This window comes from Centroberyx affinis, unplaced genomic scaffold (assembly GCF_046629955.1).
Source record: "Centroberyx affinis isolate AG114_WGS23_722 - 3 ecotype Tasmania unplaced genomic scaffold, CSIRO-AGI_Caff_v1 ptg004114l_1, whole genome shotgun sequence".
Classification (NCBI taxonomy): domain Eukaryota; kingdom Metazoa; phylum Chordata; class Actinopteri; order Beryciformes; family Berycidae; genus Centroberyx; species Centroberyx affinis.
In genome coordinates, this window is record NW_027281890.1 from 437,920 (window position 1) to 458,466 (window position 20,547).

Genomic DNA, 20,547 nt, shown 5'->3' on the forward strand with positions numbered 1-20,547 from the left:
CCTAGGCATGAGACAACATAGAGGAATAGATCAACAGTGTTTATCATATGCCAAGAGCTATCCAATTGATAAACTCCAGAGCCCTGTGTCTCCATAAACACAGAGCCATATTTACTCTACAGACCATTTTCATTTACGTCAATTAAAATGCATCTGAAAAAAAAAACAACCTCAAAAGATTTTAAAAGGTCAGAAAATTCTTTGGTAAAAATAACGGAATGCCCTGAATTTACATAGTTTTACTGTGGCAATTTTACAATAAATGTGAGTTTTTAATTGTTGAAATTGTCCCTATGTAGGAAAGTTTATCCATTTCTTACAAAACATGCAAAACCATTTATGCATCTGAAAAGAAAGTGAAAATAGGCAGGGAAAATTGTATTAGTGCACTGATTACCCTAATAGTTATAATCTATAGTAATGTATACTAGTCCTTTAACCTCTCTCTCTCTCTCTTTCTCTAATCCTTTCAGGAGAGATATTTGCATTTGTACAGATATTGAAAGCTGAGTACAGGAGCTTATTATGATGATGAAGAGATAGTAACGTTGCTAGATTAGTTTATGGCAGGCAAGCTCTTTTTGTGTACGTGCGTGCGTGCGTGCGTGCGTGCGTGGGTATGACGGCTTTCAGCGAGGACTTGCGTTTGAAGCAGATTTAAACTTTGTTACAACTGGAAAACACATTTATATCCCCCCCCCTTCGTTTCCATTGTTGGCTTTCACTAAATACTTTTCCAAACACAGTCTCAGATTTTGTAGTGCTCTCCTCAGTCTAATGGAGAAAGCCTATGATGAAACACATGAAAGCTCACTACCAGTTTAGATAGGAGGAAGTCCGGTACAGCTGACATAAACATACAACTTATACCACCCAAGGTTTTAACTCTGTTTTGAGTGTACTTCCTGATGCAATAGGTAGTTTAATGGCTTTATTGTTAATGGTTGATGGAAGACAGAAAAGTACTCAAGTAACTTGCCCATTGGTGGATGAAGTCCAGAGCAGAGGTCTGATGGTGACATTTCAAAACAGGCCTGATCTCCAGTCAGTCATACAGCGACAGACCAATCTGTTACGTAACCGCTGACCTTAAAGTGCTTGTAGCTAACACTTCTGGTCGGTCACTGTGTCTCTGTCCAAGGCAATATTATTTCTATGACACCTCATTATCTTTTCACAGATGGGCTTTTCTGCTTCTGAAGCAAAACACGGAAGCATTGCTGCATGTTGGACTGCTTGGGTGATAAAGGGATTAAAACTGCTCAATTTGAGAAATTAGGCTTTGCAAAGGAATATAAAGCAAGGGTAAATATTAAATTCAGCTCACTGTCACCAGTTTTCATACAAAGGACTTTGAAAAGATTGCCATATTTTTCAGGTGCAAGCAGGGCCAATGTCAGAGAGCCAAATAGAGAGCCAGCTATTAGCTAAATTCTATTAAATCTTGGCTAAATAGCATCTTAATGACATGGGCAACACAATGAAAAAAAAATCAAATAATTAAATAAATGTCCTATTAAGTGTCAAGGCATTAGCCTCTACGATTTTACTGTCAAGACCATTCATCAGCATTTTACAAGATTCCTCCTGCTTGTAATCATCCAGCCTACTATTATTAAATCCCATTCAAAGTGTTATTTGCAAGATTTTGGTAAGAACTTCTAATAATAAATAATTGATTACAGGTTAATATATTGGATACACACTAATTGTGTACCATTGACACAGATTATAGTGTCTTAGGTCCTCCTACCCCTCCCAAAATAACTACAGGAATGTGCTGTGTGGGATCTACTGGACCTTGAACTTGGTTACTTGTTAGTTTCTCTCCTGTTCTCCCTCAGCAGTGAGCTCTTCCCACTGCTGCTCTCTTTCACTGTGGAGCTCAAGCAATCATGTGTGTCTAAAACAAAGGCTTGGCTTTAACAGTCAGGGATAATTGTACAGTAACCTGAGCCTAAAGCATCTAAATTGTGTGTGGGCCTCCTGTCAATCAAATATAACCAGTTTCCATGTTCCCCTAAGCAGCATGGACTCCATGGCCAAGGATGTTAAAGATGCTGAACTATTCCAAGTATCTGCAATAATTACTAACTCAAACCAGGGGAAAAGGGTTCACAGCTAAATCCCACAGGCCAATAGGCTTTTCTTTCTGTTCCCTCACGTGTGGACAAAAGTACTGTTGAGTGAGCAAAAGCCCTCAGGCCTTTCAGGTCTTAGGCTGCTTATTAGGGCTCAGGCAGTTGGGGAACAGTAGCATTAGGACAGTGAAATCTTTGGTATGGGAAGTGTGCGGCCTCTTATGAACACTCACTAGCTGCTCATTCACCGGTGCTCTTACTTTTAGGGCATTCCCCAAATGTTTTATCATTAATCCCTATTGGATATACACTAAAAGGTTTGTCTTTCTTTCTGCTCAGTCATCCATTTCATCTTGATACATTTCATTTCGGTCCTTAACAAAACATTATAATTAAATTTAACAAGATTAAGTTATCAAAAAAGCAACATCTCAGTTTATCTTCACTTCCTCTTGTCTTTTCTTTTTTCTAATGACTTTTAATAAGCCCTATACAGCAAAAAGTTATTGTTCAATTAAATTAACCTTTCCCTTCAAGAAAAAGGTTTCTAATCATCTTGATGAGACTAAGAAAGCAGCCAGCTGGTCTGGTCAGATAACAATTCTGATGTCAATTGCCAAGGCACCCAAGGTTATCTGACATCACAGCAACTACAATGTAAAAAGTGATCCCAAATACCCAAGGCAAAGAAAACAACTTCAAGACCCCGTCCAGTGACCTTAAAAAACATCTGAAGTTCATAAAACCAGAAAATCGTTGCTTACAAGGCAAAGTAGGAATAACAACTGATTCCTCACAACTGAAGCAGGCACAGCTGTACATCCTGATTCTCCTCCTGCGCATCTGAGCCTCGTTTAGACTGGGACTGGTAGTGATAATCATACATGACTTAGCTTTTATGTAAAGACTTGAAATAACATCAAGCCTCTACTTGAATTATAGAGAGATGAAATTAGGAAAACCTAACACAGAGGACATACACAGATTTTCTGCTGTTGATGACAAAAGCCCTCTGGCACAAACTGACTGTTTTTACTTATAAATTTATTCATTTTCATACTAGAATTACCGTGTGAGACAAACACATTGTGACGAGTTACATAACTCCATCTGGTAACAACACTTCAGAGACACTTCATCGCCAGCCAGAATACAACTTCACTGTGCCAACGATATCTATGGAAATATTAACCTCCTTTGTTGTAATACATTCTCAAAAGGTGGGACTGCTTTATCACAAAAGTCTGACATAATGTTATATTTCACTGTAAATGACTGTAAATTCTCTATGAGCAAGTCTTACTCAACAGTCCCCTCTGAGTTCTCTCTGCTGGTAATCAGAAAATTAAATGACTAAATTTTGCAACATGAAGTGTGTCCATCTCATGCTTTAATGACACAGAGACTAGCAACCCCAAAAATTCATCCATGTTTAGGACAAATGTTATTAACAGACCAGGCAGACTATTGAAAACATCAGTGGTTTGCCCATGTGTCATCATAGCCCATCATAACCCTCAAAGCAAACTGGACCTCAGAGTATTGAACAACAGTGGCATCTTGTGGCCATTTGGTCTAACCAGTTTCCTACTCAGCTAGACCCACAAAGCTCAGCAACTGTTTCTGCAGTCAGCCTAAAAGGCCAGAGAGATATTCCACCTCCCAATTCTGATCAAGAAACGCAGCCATGTTGCCTGTCCTGTAATATTATTGAATAAGAGAAACTCACTGAGAAAGATCACCTCCACCTGTGAAGTACAGTAATAGTAAACAGTGAATAGTGTCAATCCAGCTTTTGGGAAAGTCATCATGTCACCTGCTGTTGGCTCAAACTCAGAAGACTTCAAGATGTACAGTATATGTATGTTTAACTCCCCATGTATGTATGCGTTGATTGTATGTTATGTTTTGAGCCCACACTAAACTATGAACTTTAGTTTAGCATATAATTAATAATCTTGTCTATTCAAAAATGACTGAAAAATTACCTACAAATGAGCTGCAGTTTCTTATAAACTAGTTAAGTTTATAAGAAATTGTTTTTGTTTATTTGTTTGTTTTTATTGTCAATGAGAACATGAACGGAATGCAAAATGTTGATGATCAATCACTTGATACAGGGAGATATAAGCAGTATTGAGCCCAATATCATGGCATTACACTGACAGATAAAAAATGCAACAACAAATACATTGGAGAAATCAACAAAAACAACATTATTCCTAGAGGCAAGTTTTTCTGGAATTTGATTATAGATAATAGTGACTGGAAGAAAACATGGATTCTACCTTTCAAATTCTGTTTGATGAACAAAGTTAGGGAAGTAGCCTACATTTTACAATCTTGCATGAAATTTACCCTGTGAACTTTTTAATTTCTAAGTTTAATTATATTGATAATGTATGTTCCTTTTGTAAGCAACAGCATGAAACTGTAACCCATCTTTTCTGTGAAAAACTGTCAACTTTCTGGGAAGACATAGCTTCTATTTGCTTAGGATGTATATAACAATATATTCTGATTAAAATAAATAGCACTCTATTACAAGAACAAAGGTAATTTGTATATTGAATATGTAATAAATTTAGTAATCCTTTTGGGAGAATTTCACATTCATAAACAGAGATTATCTACGTCTCCCCCTAACATGTGTTTATGACTGAATTTGATAATCTTTTGAAATCGTTTAATGTATTTTTTTTATATTATTTTAGTATATTTTATTGTATTTTATATTATATTAATTTATTAATATATTTTTATTTTGTATACACATACATATGTGTGTGTATATATATATATATACACACACACACACACACACACATATGTATATATATATATATACACACACACACATATATATATATGTACACATGCTTTTAGTTACAGAACAGGTGACAGCATATAAAGTTTGGTTATTTTACTTTTTGGAAGTGTAAATTTTGTGTACTGTAATAGGTTAAGATGTTCCAGTAAACTTCTGTATGTTGCTAACGTTCAAAATTTAAATAAAGTTAAGAAATAAAAAAAATCAAAAAAAAAATAAAATAAAATCCCAACCCACAACATTTCCGGTCAGTATTTTTTAAACTCCACGACAAACCAATTTTGTAAGGTTTTCAGAGAATTTGCATGATATAAAAAGTGTGTTAAATAAAAATAGAATTGTATTTGTAAATTACCTTTCATAGTTTATATTTACAGGGTTTGATTTGCCGGCGGTATAAAGGGGATTTTCCCTCCCCTGCTTCTGATTTGCGTATCACTGATTATTAAATTTAAGGGGCATATGCTTTATTTTCACTCCTCTGGTGTGCATTTTACTCTATTACTTTGAATAAAATGAATGCTTCTGTCTAATCTGAGAGGAGATTGCGCCAATAACGTGTAAAAAAAAAAAAAAAAAAACTGCCACGGGGTTTTCCCTCATTTCCTCTCACACATGGGTGAAATAGCATAGACAGTGAGTGCGGTGACAGTGAAACGTCAATGGGCAAAAAATGGTCAGTGAGAGATTAGACTACATGATTTCAGCTCCACGTTATGCCACGAGCTGCTTTCGGATGGCTTGGTACACATGTAGATGACAGGAGCATACGCTGCACTATTAGAGAGACAATCCCGGGCGAATGAAGGTATCTCATTTGCTCTGCTATTTGGCTCCGCCTCTGGCTGTCAACCAAACCAAAAGTCCGAAACAAGCTGCGTGAGAGATAGGTAGAAGGAAGTAAGGCGATTTTGTTTGGAAAATAAAAGCGTAATATTTGTCAGGGCATATCGGTGGAGGTTTAGTCTGACAAGAACGCAGGCCTATGGCTAATCGGGTAAGTCTATATGCTGTTAATATGTACTTTGAGGATGAAATATTGCAACAAAAACAGTCCCTATATTATCCTCATTAAGTATAATATCCACTTCTGTATGACTAAAAAAAACGTTCCAAATACGTTCGAAGACTTTTATTTTGAAGGCTGTAACCGGAAGTTCTATTGTGATTCTGGGACAATTGACTACAGATTGGTGGAGAAACAAAAACCCGGCATTTTTCACCGCCTGGGTGTCTTCTTCTGTGCACGTCTGCCCCGATCAGCTGAGACTGCTCCCGTGAAATTTGTGGGTCGCCACTCTGCTCTCATTTATCTGCTCGACACTCGACATGGCGAACCGAAAGCGCCCGTTAGAGCAAGATCCGTCCGATGTTGACACGTTCAAAACACCGGAGAAGAGAGTGTCCGTGGTTCGGCACGACTCGGACTTCATGAGATGGGGAGTGGAGGAAACGTGCCAGTACCTGCATCGACAAGGACTCGAGGAATGGGAAAATACATTTAGAGGTCGGTCTTATGGTTTGGTTTGCTAAGTTAATAGAGTTAGATCTGTTGAATGTATTTTCTTCTCACAGCTAGCCTGACTAGCCAAGTCCCTTCGGTTGGAAAGCTGCTTAGCTCGGTTAACCACCCAGGACCCTGTTTATTTGTGTGACTTGCTAGCTAGTTCGTGGTCTTGTTTTTAACGGCCATAGTTAGCTACAGTTGTCAAAACGCACACAGTTGCAAGCTGTAGTGTTGCCATACATGTACGTTACACACACATGCCGTTTGGTGGACGCTTTTATCCAAAGTGCTTTGCAATACCATGAGTACCAAACGCCTAACCCTGACAGTTTTATGCCTACTCAATTCACTGAGATACAGGAGAACTATGAAATGCCAACGACATTCTCTTTCCTCCTGTGTCCAGAGCAAAAAATCACTGGTGTCGGGTTGCGATATCTCTCAGAGACAGAGTTGGAGAAGATTGGCATAGGGTAAGTGTGTCCTCATTTGTCCTGGTGTGGGATGTCAAAGAAAACATAAGCATCCCGGCTAACCAAGGGAGTTTCATTCAAAACCCAACCCCCTTGGTGTGGTAGCACTAAATAATGGTTGACCAGAATGGCAGGCAGTCAAACAAGCCCACAGCCCCCTTTGATGTTTCACAGCCCACTTTCTCACTTATCTCTCTCACACTCTTTTTCTCACTCTCTCTAGGCCCCTTGGTGTCCGTCTGCAAATCCTACACAGTCTCAGGAAGCTCTGGCAGATAGCAGCGGAGCCAAACAAGGTAAAATGTACTTCAAAGTACTAATTTTCAAGGATGTAGTGATAACAGAGACAGACTATTTAAAAGAAGAAAGGCTTGTAGGATAAACAGCAAGGGAGCGTGAAACATACCAGGGTCAGTAAAGGAACCATCACAGCCACATACCATCCATTATGGAAGTGAATTGTTAAAAAAAAAAAAAAAAAATAAGCGTTTCTTATTTGCTTGCTGTTCTTGTTTTTGTCCTTGTCTAGTCTCCAGTGCTTAATTTGTAAATGATGAGGTCCCAGAACACCAGGTCGGTGTTCCTGCGAGTCGGTCTGGAAGGAAAAGGTTCTAGAGCATATCAAGAGAACAAGCGCATTGGAGGCACGGTGGTGCTCAGTACAGCCATATAGCTTACTGTAGACCAACAGCCTAAACATTACTAAATGACCGACTATATGACCTTAGAGCTCCGACTACTGGGGACCTATAACAATAGTTCATTATTGTATAGGCTACATAATGCTCATTTTGTCCAAACCGATGGGTTTTTACAAACCTGCCCTTCAAGTAGTTGACTAAAGATATAACTGCGCTGTGCACAACATAAAAATGCCCACATACTTGGCTGTGAGACATCCTAATCATACATAAACGCATCAAGGAAACTGTAGTGGCTTCAACCATTTACCAGACAAATTCTGGCTCGAGTAGTTACGCATTAATATTCAACACAAATACTTTCATAGGATATCTATTTTAAACGTAGGAAACAATGTCAGCGAATAATGAAATGACGGCAATAAACCGTGTCATGGACATGCCATGCAGCTAGAAGTCGACCTAAATGTGACACTCAGCTGGACCGCGCTGGTTTTGAAATGCCCACATTGATGTGGGGCTTACAGCCCTTCACGTCAACCAGTTATATTACCAATTATTTCTGGACACTCAACATAACATGCGCAATTGCCCACATATTTAACTGTGGGACTTACAGGTCCGCAGTCCAAATAAGTTCTGTTTTCATCTATGCAAATATGAATTTAGATGTTATAATCCCAGCAGAGAACTGTAACACATTTACAAAAAAAAAACATGCTTACCATGTCTAATTTTCAAAAAATAGTCCACATGGCAGACATATGGACAGCAAATTCAACTGTCTCTTAGCCATGACGATGTCTGAAGTTTACCATAACACCCTGCAGAGCAGCTCACTCATGTGACGTGATTACTATGCGCTTGCTGCTACTTTCTAATAGGGTAATCACCTGTCTTCATATGGAAATGAGCCAATTTGGTTTTTGCAATGGAGGGGAAAGGAAGAGTCAACTACTGGGATTATTACATGGCAGACAAAAACCCCCCCCCAAAAAACAAACTTTCATGCCACCAGAGGTGCCGGGTCCACGCAAATAAGTACTGGAATGCAGTTAGTCCAAAACCGCAAGGTTCGGGAGTTGGGAGGTTGAAAAAATAGAATAAGGGAAGAGAGGTTGAAGAAGAAGAATGAAGAAAGACTAGTTTCATGATCCCTGAAGGGAAACTGTCTCTTTGCTTGCCCCTTCCAGTGATATTGCACAGTCAGCTATAAAACAACACCCATGGAGTTGGTAGGGGTCCAGTGTCTTGCTTATGGACACTTTAGCAAGGTTATCACAGGGGCTTGAACCCTGGTCTTCTGGTTTTAGGATGGTCTTTCCAACCACTAAGCCCCCCTGCCTCCCGAAAGACAGACACAGATTTGTTTTTAACTGGCACTCTCTTGGCTGATAAATAATACAAGAAGTGTGTATATTTTTCTAATCCTAGCTGTTTGTTGTGCTGTTTTCTACCAGGTGTTTAATGATCCCATCCATGGGCATGTGGAGATACACCCACTTCTCATCCGAATCATAGACACCCCCCAGTTCCAAAGACTACGGAACCTCAAGCAGCTGGGAGGGACCTACTATGTCTTCCCTGGAGCGTCTCACAACCGCTTTGAACACTCCATTGGGTATGTCTGTGTGTGTTTTCATATAGATGTGTATGGATTCAAAAACTTTACTATTGGGGAAGTTTGGTTTGCAGACAGGGTGCAGTAAAACACACTATAAAAACAATAAAACCTAAGTGAAAACACGTAATATTAAAGAACAATAAAACACATACAATAACATCATAACATATACCCTGATAACTAACAGTTATGGCAGTCAAAAGAGTGACAGAGTCACTCATCAGTGCAAAATATAAAGTTTTTACACAGGCAAAAGATGCTACATAATTTCATATGAAATGATCATATGAAATTTCATATGAAATGCAGCAGGGAAAAATGGTTCACTGGCTCTTTTACTCTTTAGTTTAGACACTGTACAGCAGCGCCCAGAGGGCATCAACTCAAAACTGCCCACAAATGTGACTAGGGCAGTCGTCTGCTTTAGGCATTAGTTGTGTTTGTGTTGCTCTATCTGTTGAGTGCTGATGGTTTTTAGTGGCTGATGCATCAAAGCTCATGTGTTAGTTCCAGGTTGGTAGCAGGATGGTCACACAGTGGTTGTGGAACAGGTTGTTCTGTTGTTTATACCCTGGTGCAGGGTGGGACACCTAGCAGGACAGCTTGTACAAGCTCTGAATGAGAAGCAGCCAGAACTCCTCATCTCTCGCAGAGACATCCTTTGTGTGCAGATTGCTGGTCTCTGTCATGACCTGGGTGAGCTAAGAAACACACACACACAAACACACACACACTGCCATCCTCGTATGTAATGGCTTTTAGTAGCTGGTTGTGGTTGAGAGTCAGAATGAAACTGAAACTGTAGATTCAGTAGCTTCTATTTTGTACAAGACCTGGTAAGATATAAACATGAATAGTTTAATACACAAATGAACAAATCAGTAACTTCTCAGTATCCCTCTTTTTCCAGGACATGGGCCTTTTTCCCATATGTTTGATGGGATGTTCATCCGCAAAGCGCGTCCAGGAATTACATGGAAGGTGAGAAACTATCCCCCTTTATTCTTATTTTGTTTATTATCTATTTTTATTTTGTTTCTATAGTCCCAGGCTATATATCATTAATGGCTACCTACAATTGAAAGCAAATATAAAAAACACAACCCAAGGACAACATTAAGGAACATACACAAGACAACATGTAGCAGAGTATCACTGATCGGACAACACTTTAGCAGAGAACATACGGAAATAGGCATGCTCACTGAGAACAAGCACACAGACCATCATGCATTAGTGAAAAGCGTCAGGAAAACGTTTAAGCACACCAATCTTGATTAGTTGGATACCGAGTCTATACAAATAGTTAGCAAAGACATGAGCAGACAAGTTAAAACAGTTGGCAAGATGGCAGCAGCCATGAGCCTAGATCTTAACTGACTAGAAAAAAACAGTATGTATTAAGTTCTTTGATAAGTGCTGGCACAGAGTTCCAGTACTGTGAGGCTCTGATTGAAAGGGAATGACTAACTGCCCCTTTTCTCAGTGGAATAATGCAGTTTCTTTGTGTGGTGACTAGTGAATATCCTCTGACGAAGACAAGAAACATCTGCTGTTAATATGTTCAAGCAGACACTGTTTTAAACCAATGTTAGATACTTCAGAAAACTATCTGGCAGCAAGGAGATGCTAAGATTCCTAAGCATCCATCAATCCACAACCACAATAATCCATAATAATACCAATAATACAATAACCCTAACCCTAATTTCAGAATGGGGAAGGATAATTGTCCAAAGGAGATAGGAATAGCATCACAATTCAGTTAGATAGCTTATTGGCTATTCTCTAGCCATTCAGAAGCTAAAACTTTAGTTTCAAAAAGACCTGACCTCTCCCGTGTTCTTAAAATAAAAGGAGGGGCTGGTTTAGCAAGACATTTTCAGAAAAGCAGAACTATGTGGCATTAGAACAAAGGTGCGAATAAACATAAGATTCAGCAGCAAAATAGCATGTTTTACCCAGACTTTTCAGGCACATGACAGATGTAATTAAACCAAGGCTGATCTACTAAGCAATTACTGTCAATTGACTAGTAAGCACAACGGTTGTCAGCTAAGATAGTGTTTACAGTGTTCGGGCTGAGAAGGTTCAGTGATAAGAACTGTTACTCATGGTGTTATTATGTAAGTTATGACCGCAGATCTGTCATTGGCAAACGTGAGAGAGATAAGAACCATTAAAGTTTGTATCCTGGACTGTGTCATTCTAGATAAGCTCTTTCTGTTTGATTAGTGAGTCAGTTTGGTTTCAATTTGAAATTGTGAATGTGCACATTCTCATCTTAATATGCGTCTGTGTGTTTGTGTTGCAGCATGAGACGGCTTCTCTAGCCATGTTTGACTACCTGGTGAGTGATAATGGCCTGGAGCCGGTGATGGAGCAGCATGGCCTGGTGTTGCCTGAGGACCTGGTCTTCATCAAGGAGCAGATCGCTGGACCCCTGGACACCAAAGCCTCTCTCAGCCAGGAGGCGCCGGTCAGTCATTATCACACAGACTATTAAGTATTTGAAAAATGGGATTGTGTGACTTTGCTAAATTGATCAGGCAAATTTGTATGCACTGTGCTATTTTCAGCATGAGCACTGTATTTTGTTGCATATTGCTAAACATTGAAGACATATAGTCATCATGCAATAGTCATTCCAGTGTGAAATTGGTATAGCTGCCAATAATCAACCAGTCAGTCGCACCATTGGTACACCAGGCTATGTCTAATGCCATTGTTGTGCTGCTGTCTCCACAGTGGCCGTACAAGGGTCGGTCAGAGGACAAGTCCTTCCTCTATGAAATCGTGGCCAACAAAAGAAATGGCATTGATGTGGATAAGTGGGACTACTTTGCCAGGTGGGGTTCATTGATTAATTAGGATAATTCACTTTTGACTATGGACTGATTAAGCAATATTACACGAGAGGGTGTGCTTCACTTCAGTGGTGCATCGGTTCTGACTGTAGCACTGTCGTGCCAATAATGACGGTAAAGCACACCCTCTCGTGTAATATTGCTTAATTTATTCACCTGATCCGATATTCTTTTGATTAGTTAACCCTCCAGACCCCAGTAGAATTCTAGAATGTTGCTGCAGTTCACTGGGAATTCTCACTTAAATCAGCATTTTCTTGCTCATTCCAAACAAACAGCTATATCTCAAAAATTAAAAAAAATTTACAGTCACAAATTTTTCCATTTAAAAAAACACAACTTTCCCTTTAATTTGGTACCAAATACATGGCAAGGTGATTCAGGGCGTGTCCTTACTTCAGTGTCAACATTCACAGTATGACAACAAAACAGATCCTTCCTATCTTGGCAAACGATAAGCTTTCAAAATCCATACAAAACCTCCAGCGCTTCAACCCACACAGTAATAAGATCAGACAGTAATAGTTGACAAACAAATATGGATAAATATGGTCGCCGCAACCCGGTCAGTCCTCCTACCGACTCTTCGACGCACTGCCTCCCGTCCGTCCGTCTGCGGCGGTGAGAGCCAGGTCAGTCCCGCTGTTTAGTGAAGGTGATCTTTTGTCTTGTTTTATCGAACAAGAACAAGCAATTTTGATCAAAGGACTTCAACTGACAATGTCATCGTAACTTTCCATTACATACGGCGGGTCAGGTTCTGTCTCACAGCACAATCTGACAGCTTCCAGAAGGTTTTAAAAGTGTAACGCTTAGCCGGCAAAGCCATTTTTAGGTCTATCGGTGGAGGATGACTAAACCCGGGGAAAATCAAACCTCTCACTGTCACCAGATAAATTTTCCGGTTCATCGATAACAAGTTGAAGTATATATAAAACAAAGCTGATAACTTGATTTTCAGTTTTTGGTACATTTTAACCAATTTAAAAATGACGGGCGCTCTTGGGCGCTATAGTGAAATATAGAAGGGGCGCTCTCGGGCGCTATGGGCTCTAGAGGGTTAAACTTAATTTGTTTAGTATTCTCTTCATATATCTCTCACTCGTCTCTCCTCAGGGACTGCTACCACCTGGGCATCCAGAATAACTTTGACTATCGCCGCTTCCTCAAGTTTGCCAGGGTGTGTGAGGTGGATGGGAAGAAGCTCATCTGCACCAGAGACAAGGTGCTGACCATGCAGCCCCCACTTTCAGATCTGATTTAAATAGCAATCCATACAGATTATTAGTCAAGACTAAACTAGATGTGAATTCCCTCAACAGGAGGTCGGCAATCTGTATGACATGTTCCACACAAGGAACTGTCTCCACAGAAGAGCCTACCAGCACAAAGTGTGCAACATCATAGAGACCATGTGAGTGCTCTGCCTACATTAGTACTTTGGCAACATTTGATGTAGCTTGGTCTTGTGTCTCATGTAGCTTCTCGCCTTTGGTCTGTGATGCACTATCTTGTGTGGTACATAAATGTTCTCAAAAATGACATGTTCGGGCTTGATTATCCAGGATCACAGAGGCCTTCTTAAAGGCAGACCCACACATGCAGATCGAAGGTTCAGGGGGGAAGATGTTCACCCTCTCCATGGCCATAGATGACATGGAGGCCTACACCAAGCTGACAGGTCAGTAGAGGCCACTGTGTCCTCTTCGCTCATGTTTGTAGGACACTAGAAACGGGGAGGAGACAGGCAGGATACACCAGCACCATCTGTGTCAGGGTTAGTAAATAATGAATGATAATAATTAATAATAATGATTAATGATTATCTTCCAAAATATGCTGGATTGTTCAGACTTGTTCTGTGACTTCATTATCATCACTGCCTGTACTTTCACAGTGTAATTAAATGTAGTGGACTCTTTACCTGAATGCATCACCTTAGAGTGATATCAAGCAGTTTGCCATTTCACATGACTGTTTTCTGGGTTTTCAATGCTGGATGTCTCATAATTTCTTACAACTGCACACAGAAATGAGCAAACTGATGTTAATGCTCACTCAAATCTGTAACCATCTTGGCCAGCTCTACTAATGTTTCCTGAAACTGTAGGAATTTATTATTTTAAACTCTAAAATCTAAACCTGGAAAGACAAGTTGTGCAGTTGTGTTTTCTACAACTCTGGAGACTTTACACATTTTTTGTCATAGTCACCTGGAAACTATGTGACTCATGCTTTTTATTTTGTCACAGCTTGACTATTGTAACTCCCTGCAGGCCTTTCTTTCCCAGCAGAGAATCTCCAGATCACAGTTAATCCAAAATGCCGCAGCTGGGCTACTGGCAGGAACTCAGAAGAGACGGCATGTTACTCCCATTTTAGGAGTTAAGGATTTAGGGGTGTCACAATTCTCCAAATCCACGATTCGATTTGACTTTCGATTTTAAGGTTTCAATTCGATTTTCGATTGATGGCTATGCCATTGTTAATATTGAGTCTTGATGTGTAAAGATCAACAAATCTTTGGTTTTATGCCCTGACAACTGTCATTTACATTTTCAAATTCTTCTTTAAAAAGATGGTATCAAGTGTGATATAACTGCCATATTTTTTTTTTTTGAATGTGCCACACTAAGGCCATATGGTCAAATTTAAATAATTTATTTAAAATGTAATAACAATAACTTATACAGTAATAACAATAACTTATGCAGTACAACAATAGCTCACACTGCCAAAAAAAAGAAGACAATTCTAATCCTGGTGGCCTTTTGCAGGTGAGGAAACTCAAGCTGTTGTTGTAAAGTACCCTTCTGCCATCTAGTGGCACTCTTCACATCAAACAGCAGGTGACATTCAAGCTCTTGATGCAAAAAATTATGTAGAGGATACTGGCATAGTTAACAAAAGCATAATGACCAAACAGCCTGATTGTAATATCCAAATGGACTTTGAAAGAATGATGTGACTTAAGAACCACCATATTTTTCACATTCTTTGAACAGTTAAGAGTTTTAACAAACTAATATCTGAATAATAAACAGTTGAACATGTTTATACCAGTACTATTTAGAATTTTTTTTTTATGCCCTGACAACTCACATTCTCATACATCGGGGGCAACACATTTGTGGTCAAATGCGACCTGCTTGGTACTTGGTAGCGTGGTTCTAAAATGCTGATTAAATGCTTAAATCCAGCGTTTTCCACCACCGAATAGGGTCGCATGTCTGATGCTACAAACACCCCTATTGCGCTAGTTATTTATTTAGCCGCTTGTGATGGTCGAAATCGAACGCTCATTTCAATCGAAATCGTGACACCCCTATAAGGATTGATTGTAAAATTTTAGTGATCACCTTTATGGCACTTTTTGGGCTAGTGCCTCGCTATCCCTCTCCTAAGGCTCCTAAACTCTAGAACTCACTGTCCTCCTTTTAAAACACTTTTAAAAACACACCTATTTAGGCTTGCTTTTACTTTAACTATGGTCTGTATTTTCTTTTTATTGTTTTAGTTATCCTGTGCATTTGCCCTTGCACATATGTAGCACATTTAGTAGTGGCATGTTTGCTGCTGTATTGGTTATGTCATCATGTTGGTATATTGGGTTGGTAGCATAATCTAATTCCCAGCTCTCCCCGTACCTTAACCAGGATTCGTATCCCACCTCCACCCTTCACCCATGTCAAACCGCTGTCAAAAGTAGTTGGGTCACTATGTTGAGCTGAAGACTTTTTACTTATCAACTGATGTTTGTCTGTATTGTATATGTTGCGATGATTTGTCATGTGTTGTTTTGTGCTTTTATGTTATGTGTTTTTATTATTTTTCTTGTGTGTTTTCACTGTAAACTCTGTATGCAAACTTTTCTCTTTGGGGACAGTAAAGTCCCAGAGAGAAATGTATGATATTAATGAATTTGTGACCTTTGTTGTCTTTGATTTGGTCTGTCTGACCTGTCTTCTACTCTGTCCAACATATAGACAATGTGTTTGAACAAATACTCAACTCCTCTTCCTCGGAGCTGGCTGAATCGAGGCAGATTCTACGCAACATTGTCTGTCGGCGCCTGTACAAGTGTGTGGGCCAAACTCAGGCTAACAAACCCATTGAGGACAACCAGGTGTGTGCTCATGTCTTTGTGTGTCTCTGTCGGTGTATACATGTCCATGTGTATATGTCATCATCACTTGACATTTCATGTTTCATGATGTGATTTTTGAGAACTTGTTCTAAATATCATCCACACTTGGGTTAGATTTTGTGGTTGTACTTATTTAAATTTGTGTCTACATTTCTTTGCCCTGCTCTCTCTATCTTTTAACATTGCCTGCATGCACGTTGTGCCTGGATTGCATCCAGACTACATAGAATTCCTATCACAACGTGAGCCTGACGACTCCCATATCTGGTTGTGAATGATATGATGGCAGTATGAGCAAAATCCAGTTTTTGTCCATCCGGGCCTGTCACTTATTGTGTCCTGGCATGATGGAATAAGTCATATTGAAAAGTCAACTGTAACCATAGCCTATATGTTTTAAAATGTATGGGCCTCTTACCCCTCCCATGTCTCTTTCTCGCTCTTTCCTCCGTTAGGATATGTGCCACTGGGAACGTGCTGTGGCCGGAGCTAAGCCTCAGAGTGCTGCCCAGGATGTCATTCTGCAGCCGGAGGACTTCGTAGTCAGTGTGAGTCTCTAGTCTGATTTATTTTAATCTCATAAAATCCATTTACTGATTTCACTTTTGTTGAGGTTTTGAGTTTCATTGATTATCGTTTTGATTTGTAGACTCCCTTTTATGGTCTACTTGTGGAGATAGAGACTTCTCTCTCTCCCCCTTGTCTTTTAGGTAATTAACTTGGACTATGGGATGAAGGAGAAGAACCCCATCAATAATGTGCGTTTCTATTGCAAGAATGACCCTACCAAGGCGATCAAGATACGCAAGAACCAGGTCGGAACTAAAGCAATGACCACAAAAATGTTAATCATAGAGTCTTTCTTTGCATGAGCTACTTACAGCTTTAAATTGCTGTTTGCTCAATACCTCTTTTCTTTTTACTCCATAGCAGCTGTTGGTCACTGCCTCTGATTGGTTGTTTTACTGATGTTGTTCCTTGCAGTAGTCTTAAGTTTATGCCATAAAATACTGTACTGTCATTCCTCAGGTGTCTAAACTTCTACCAGAGAGCTTTGCGGAGCAGTTGATCAGGGTCTACTACAAGAAGACTGATGAGAGGAGCCTGGAGGCAGCCAAGAAGCACTTTGTCCAGTGGTGCATGAACATGAATTTCTCAAAGCCTCAGGTAATATACGCCCAAGTTAGATGCTAAAATGTACTGAATTGTCAAGTTTTGCGATGTCTGACCAGGGGTGCTGTTGATAGAGGGGATTTTGTCCACTCATCCAGTCCTTCTGGTCAAAGGTCCTGTTAGCTGCTGTATAGGATCCTGGGCCTCAGCATCTCCCCTAAACCCTGTCGTCTCATTGCTGGGCGACTTATCCTCAATTAATCTGAACAGTTGAAGTCTATTTTTACTACCTGGAAAAGACAGTATCTTTAATGGTGACCTCATGCTGCACTAGTAGGTGTAAATATACATTTCTAACCGATAAAACCATGAGATTTTTTAACAATCCCAATCTTCTGTTCCCCTCCTATCAAATAAAATTGTCTTTCTCTCCCTGAATCATGTTCCGTTGGTTTAGACTTTTAAATGCTCCCTCACTGTATTATGTCCCTAAACTATTACTATTACTCTTCAGTAATGTTAAATTGTGTTCTTGTCTCTAACTCTGTTCACTGTACGCGGCTCTTGTTAACACTGATATGTTTGTATGATTTTTGCACTCTCAGGATGGAGATGTGATCGCACCTGAGCTCACCCCTCTGAAAGACAGCTGGTCAAATAACAATGAGGGTGAGAGTGGTGAAGATGATGGCACCCGAGCAATTAACTGGGCAGGTGTAAACGGACAAAAGAAGGCCAAAACCAAACTTTTCTAGTAAGAGGAAGAGAGCAAGCATCCCCTGTTTTTCATTGGTTAAAGGGAAAGTCTGTTACTTTGAGTGAAAAATGTATATTTCTACAAGGAGAGTGTGTTGATGAGCACAGCAAGGCTGAAAATCATGAGTACTGTTTGAAGTACTGAACACTGTTTTTACTCCAAAAAGAAAAAACACAAGAGTTGAGGATGCATTATTGCATATTCAGGGCCTGTACTCAGGGTTTTTGTTGCACTAAAATAGAGCTCTGTCCACATGCCAAGGATTATACATATTATACCTTAATTTTAGTTTGATTTTTTTTATCCATTTTATTTCGGGATCCCCTTTCCGTTGGCAGTTGTATTTGTCACATTTTAAGTTGTCCTCATTTATTTTATATCATGCTAGTACCAGTAACCCGCTATCATGTGATCATATCATTTCGGGTCAAAATAAGAAAAATATGAGTGCATATCAAGCTCTATCTTTCTACATCCTGGCTGTGTCTTCTTCAGTCACACATCGTTTTATTATTAACCATCATAACCATTCAGTTATTTGTAGTTAAAAGTTACTCTGGACAATCAATCATGCTCGTCTAAACTGTGTTACTCTGAAACTGAATGTATATTTATTTCAGGGCAATGTGTTTCTACAGGATGTACACAAGCTGATATGATTCAGGTTATTGTTTTATTCAGCTAGCAGCTATATTTTAGTTTTTTGCATAACTGCCAAGCTTCCAAAAGGTGATGTGTCTAATCAGCAGGAGGTCATATGAACATGGTGGTGAGTCAGAAAGTAACTCCGTTACAATATGGGTAATGGAGTCTTAAGTTGAGCATTTAATTTGTGGTTTTGGGATTTAAAGCTTCTAATGGTATTTGGTTTGTACATGTGAATTTATTTTGAAATTTGATATTTTACAACTTATTTTGACTTGGAATGCATTTACTATGGGTTGGGCATTCTTTATGGTTGCTGTGACATGTTGTGCTTTGTTTTATTCACAGTAAGTGGTTCAACTTTCCCATTGCTTTCTCCAACTTTAACCATCTCTACCACTGTGGTTAAGACATATTTTGGATACCAGTTACAATGTTTTCCTCTCACCAAAATGTACTGTAACCTCATCAAACTTACCTCAAATGATAACTGCTAAACTGTTCGATCGAAAGGCTGTTTGTTTTGTTATGCTCATTGTGTATAAAAGAATTATATTTTTGAAAGACTGTAAAAGGAAACCTACCTTAGGTTATTGGGAGATCCTGTCTATTTAAAAGGGGTTGAAAACAGATTGTGGCTGTCCATGGTTTGAAAATAAAACTCTCTCTTCCTCTGTTGTGTCCCCTGTTGTGGATTGATGGGTGTTTAGGAATGTTAGTGTGCATCTCTTTGCTTCCAGATAGTTTTCTAAAGTATCTTAATTGGATAGTGACACATTGAACATATTGACAACACGTCATTTGCTTTAGTCAGAGGACATTCACTAGTCGCTTTTCACTAATGTGCATGATGGTCTGTGTGCTTGTTCTCAGTGAGCATGCCTATTTCCTTATGTTTTCTACTAAAGTGTTGTCCTATCACTGATACTCTGCTACATGTTGTCTTGTGTATGTTCCTTAATGTTGTCCTTGGGTTGTGTTTTTTATATTTGCTTAGGTAGCCATGAATGATATACGGCCTGGGACTGTAGAAACAAAATAAAAATAGATAAACAAAATGAGGAGAAGGGGGGATGTTTTCACCTTCCATTTAAATCCTGGATGCGCTTTGGGGATGAACATCTTATCAAACATATGGGAAAAGGGTCCATGTCCTGGATGAAGAGGGATACTGAGTAGTTACTGATTTGTTTGTATGTGTGTTAAACCGTTCATGTTTATATCTTACCAGTCTTGTACAATATAGAAGCTATTGAACCTCAGTCTCAACCACACCCAGCTACTACTGATAAACAAAAGCCGTTACGTCAGAAAATGGCTGTGTGTGTCTGTGTTTGTTAACTCACTCATGATAGCAGAGTCATGGCGGGGTGTGTCAATTCGGATGAGAAGTGGGTGGATCTCCACATGCCCATGATGGGATGGTAGAAAACAGCACAACAAACAGCTAGGATTCGAAAACAATAACAAATACAGACACTTCCTTTACTGGGGCAGATCTGGTGCGTTGTGGGACACTTCATGCTGGAAGCTTGCATTTGCAGGGAACGAGGGAGAGTAAATGCTCCCTTGTTTGTCAGACATTTTCCATCCTGGCCCTTCGTGGTTTCCCCCTTGGAGTCAAGCGAGGACAACATCCAGAAAGCATACTCCGTAGAGCCAGTAGGCAATTTGATAGGGAGTTTAGCAGTAGGCCTGTGTTAACCATATTGCATTATTATCGATAATATATGACTTTATCCAATTTATTTTTATAGGCTAGTAGCCTATCATTTAAGCAATCAAAATGTTCGACCTACTTTTAAAACACATTCTTTATAGTCTTTTTTCATGTAATGTGTTCTGTTTTTCCATACAAAATT

General features: G+C 39.4%; 1 protein-coding gene across 2 annotated transcripts; it reads left to right on the plus strand.

Annotated features, from left to right (window-relative positions):
- Positions 1 to 6,151: 6,151 nt before the first annotated feature.
- samhd1 (SAM domain and HD domain 1) lies at positions 6,152 to 19,808 on the plus strand. Of its 2 annotated transcripts, XM_071542475.1 has the most exons (16): positions 6,152 to 6,418; positions 6,825 to 6,891; positions 7,115 to 7,187; positions 8,993 to 9,153; positions 9,737 to 9,852; positions 10,067 to 10,137; positions 11,471 to 11,635; positions 11,905 to 12,005; positions 13,140 to 13,248; positions 13,346 to 13,437; positions 13,589 to 13,704; positions 16,010 to 16,149; positions 16,626 to 16,718; positions 16,881 to 16,985; positions 17,200 to 17,337; positions 17,889 to 19,808. In XM_071542475.1, exons 1-16 carry the CDS (start codon positions 6,241 to 6,243, stop codon positions 18,036 to 18,038), a joined length of 1,875 nt encoding a protein of 624 aa, XP_071398576.1. In that variant the 5' UTR covers positions 6,152 to 6,240; the 3' UTR covers positions 18,039 to 19,808. The 2 variants fall into 2 exon arrangements, with proteins under 2 accessions (XP_071398576.1, XP_071398577.1); XM_071542476.1 differs by lacking the exons at positions 6,152 to 6,418; positions 7,115 to 7,187 and having other exon boundaries at positions 6,887 to 6,891; positions 17,889 to 19,805.
- Positions 19,809 to 20,547: the final 739 nt, after the last annotated feature.